This window comes from Pithys albifrons, chromosome 25 (assembly GCF_047495875.1).
Source record: "Pithys albifrons albifrons isolate INPA30051 chromosome 25, PitAlb_v1, whole genome shotgun sequence".
Classification (NCBI taxonomy): domain Eukaryota; kingdom Metazoa; phylum Chordata; class Aves; order Passeriformes; family Thamnophilidae; genus Pithys; species Pithys albifrons.
Genome location: NC_092482.1, coordinates 6,323,367 through 6,326,865, shown reverse-complemented (window position 1 = coordinate 6,326,865; position 3,499 = coordinate 6,323,367). Strand labels below are relative to the sequence as shown.

Below are 3,499 nucleotides of genomic sequence, written 5' to 3'. Positions count from 1 at the left end.
TGCCTGCTGTGCAGCACTGAGAGAGAGGTCAAAACGTCCCCAGTAGGGTGGCATTGGGTGGTGCACAAAGGAAAGGAAGGGGAGTAAGAAACAAAAAGAAGAAGAAGAAGGAAACAATAGGCAGAAAGTCTGAATACAATATCGCAAATTTCAGTCTTCAGTCGAGCACCATGATCAGAGGTCTTGCAGGTTGTTGTGGAATGACGTTGCCAGAGGCTTTAGCAGGGGGGACATCTGCTACAGCAGCGGCTGGTGATGCAGGAGAGGTCAAAGCCCCCAGAGTTGATGGGCACTCCGTCACAGCTGAGGATGCTGCCAACGGCAGCGGAGGTGGAGGATCCCACCACGGTGTTCTGTGGGAAGGAGCTGAGGATGGGGCCGGGCAGGGTCACCAGCACAGCAGGCGGCTCAATTACGACTGCGGAGCTCTGGCACTGCCTGACACAGCACTCATTGCAGCTGTTGGCCAGCGGGGTCGGGCCGCAGGGCTGGCAGCAAGGGCTGCAGGGCTGGCACTGTTGGCACTTCTCAGCACACGCCATGTTTCAAGCCTGCTGCTGCACCTGGGAGAGAGGGCAGGGAGAGGCAGAGCACAAACACACCTGAGGAACAGCCAGCAAAGCAGCAACAGAAAGCCAAGGCATTTGCTACTGTTTTGGCAGGGAGAGGCTGTGCTGGGGGAAACAAGGAAGCATTTCCCTCAACCCAATAGCTCCTTTAGAGTTCAGGCAGGTCTGGAGATGTTCCTGCCTAAACTGCAAGAAAATAACTCCCTCCTCTCTCCAGAACAGTGTCCCCTCTGCCCACACAAGCACGACCAAAGAGGACTAGCAGAAGACAAAGGAGCAGGAGTAGGCTGGAAAGCTTGACCCTGTTCTAGAGAGGATGGAGGAGAAAGAGAATTTCCACTCACCTGTTTCCAAGGAGAAGGAGGTGACAGAAGTGTTTGAGAGAGTCACCAGTTAGACTGGCTTTTATACTGACCCCACCAGTGCCTCGGGGCCTGAAGGTCAAGTGACAATTTTCCTGCATGATCCTAAGAAAAGAAAACATCTTAAGGAATGAGATGGCATGAATTACTGTTTCCCTCTATGCTGACTTTGCACTTCCTGCCATATGTCATTGCCATTCCCCCGGGGACATTTGTGAGTGTTGGTATGAGAGGTTCCAGGATTTCTTCTGGTAAGGATGTGTCTCTGTGGGTAGATGTTCTTAACGGAATGTACAAGGGATCCAGAAGAGGCAGGTGATGCCAGCCTGGGGCATTCTGCTAGATATTTGTCATTCCTGCTGATAGGAAGAGGTCCAGCTGCTCCCAGCTTTCCAGTCTTTGGCTTCTCACACAAGTGTTCCCCTGAGCTGTGCCTGAGTTCACCTGGAGCCCTACCAGGCGTTCTGCAGGAGACAGGAGCAAGGTCCCTGGGAAACATCTCAGTGCCCCAGGGCTGTCTGGAGGCCGCATGAACAGGGATGGCCTGGGGTTGGGATTCTTCACGGGTCGGGATTCTCCTGAGTACCATGGAACTCTCCAGGCTGTCACTAAAATCCAGGAAATACACTCTCTAGATATATTGCTGAGTTAGAAACTTGACATTTCCTTTTCCATCCCCCTCGGAGCATGGGGACAGCTCCATAAAACATGCACAGTCACACTCCCAAACACATTATTGCAGATCGGCACAGGGGACACACGCCAGGGGAAGGGATGGGAAGGAGGAGGTGCCAGGGATCTCCCTGCCAAAACAGGGCTAAGGCACTCTGAGCAGCACAGATGTTCAAGCAGCAGTGCCAGAGGAGTCTCAAGGACTGCCAAAGAAGAGGAGGAAGCCAACGGGTGTGACCAGCAAGACAAGGCCCATTGTCAGGTGGTGCCTTGTGTGATCAGGAAAGGACCTGAGAACTGGGAGCAGATGGTGTCCCTTATGAATCACAAAAATCTAGTACCATTTCAAACATCCAACACAGTGCCCCAGGCTGGCATCACCTACCTCCTCTGGATCCCTTCTATACTTAGTGCATGTCTTCTGGCCACAGTCACACATCCTTGCCCTCAGGAGATCCTGGAAACACTCATACCAACACTCACAAGTGTTCCGGAGAGAATGGAAATGACATAGGCCAGGCAATGCAATATCAGTGTGGAGGGAAAGAGCAAGTCTTGCCATGTCATTCCCAAAGATCTTTTCATTCACTGGAATCATCCACAAAAATTGTCACTTATGTAGCAGGATTCTGTGCCCTGAGGCACTGTGGGGCCAGTATAAAAGCCAGTCTAACTGGTGACTTTTCAAAACACTGCTGTCAGCTCCTCATTATTAGAATCAGGTGAGTGGAAACCCTCTTTCTCCTCCAATCTCTCTAGGACAGGGTCAAGCATTCCAACCCATCCCTGCTCCTTGCTTTGCAAGTGGTCTCAGGTTGTGGTCCTGGAGGCAGAGGAGACACCTGAACAGAGACTGAGGCTGGGCTGAGATTATTTTCCTGCAGCTTAGGCAGGAGCATTTCTCGGCCTTCCTGAAGTCTCAAGCACATGTTGGGCTCAGGGAAAGGCTCCCTTGTTTCCTCGTGCACAGTCTCTCCCTGCCCAAACAGCATCACATGCCTTGGCTCCCTGTTGCTGCTTTGCTGGCTGTTCCTCAGAGGTGTGTGTGCTCTGCTTCCCCCCTGCCCTCTGTCCCAGGTGCAGCAGCAGGTTCGAGACATGGCGTGTGCTGAGAAGTGTCAACAGTGCCAGCCCTGCAGCCCTTGCTGCCAGCCCTGCGGCCCGACCCCGCTGGCCAACAGCTGCAATGAGTGCTGTGTCAGGCAGTGCCAGAGCTCCACTGTCGTCATTGAGCCGCCTGCTGTGCTGGTGACCCTGCCCGGCCCCATCCTCAGCTCCTTCCCTCAGAACACCGTGGTGGGATCCTCCACCTCCGCTGCCGTTGGCAGCATCCTCAGCAGTGATGGAGTGCCCATCAACTCTGGGGGCTTTGACCTCTCCTGCATCACCAGCAGCTGCTGTGGCAGCAGAAGGTGCCCTCCTTGCTAAAGACACCAGTGACAAAGCAATCAAAAAGGCCAAACGATGAGTCCAGACTGAACAACAAAGATCTTGGCCATTGTTTTCAGAAGGACTGAGCATATGACTCTCTTCCTGCAAAGAGTGTCAGCTCTCTGGATGGTGCCAGCCTGGACTTTTTGAAGACATGACCTTTGCCTCTCTTTCCCGTCCTTTCTCCTTTTCTCCCTTTTTCCTGTATTATTTCCTGTTTCTGTCTGTCTTGATGCTCACCAAAAGCAGACTAGAATGGACTTGCCTCACTCTTCCTGTGTGCGGAACTGTCTTCTTACTGCCCATGGGGATCTCTTTCCTGTAGCCTCTTCTTAGTGACATCTGGTTTCTTTCCTTAGACTCATTAAACTCTGCTGATTTCCGGTTTCTGGCTTTTGTTGTCATTTCCTCTCCAGACCCTCTCTAAGCCTTCCTGGGAGAAAGGAGATGCACTGGGAAGAAGCA

General features: G+C 52.6%; 1 protein-coding gene across 1 annotated transcript; it reads left to right on the top strand.

The window, feature by feature from the left end:
• Positions 1–2,701: 2,701 nt before the first annotated feature.
• Positions 2,702–3,031, top strand: LOC139682569 (feather keratin Cos2-2-like). The gene has a single exon (XM_071577027.1). The coding sequence runs from the start codon at positions 2,702–2,704 to the stop codon at positions 3,029–3,031; it is 330 nt and encodes a 109-aa protein (XP_071433128.1).
• The last annotated feature ends 468 nt before the right edge of the window (positions 3,032–3,499 follow it).

What these genes read in the sequence shown, in the direction of transcription:
- LOC139682569 (XM_071577027.1), top strand. Translation starts at nt 2,702, where the DNA reads ATGGCGTGTGCTGAGAAGTGTCAACAGTGCCAGCCCTGCAGCCCTTGC.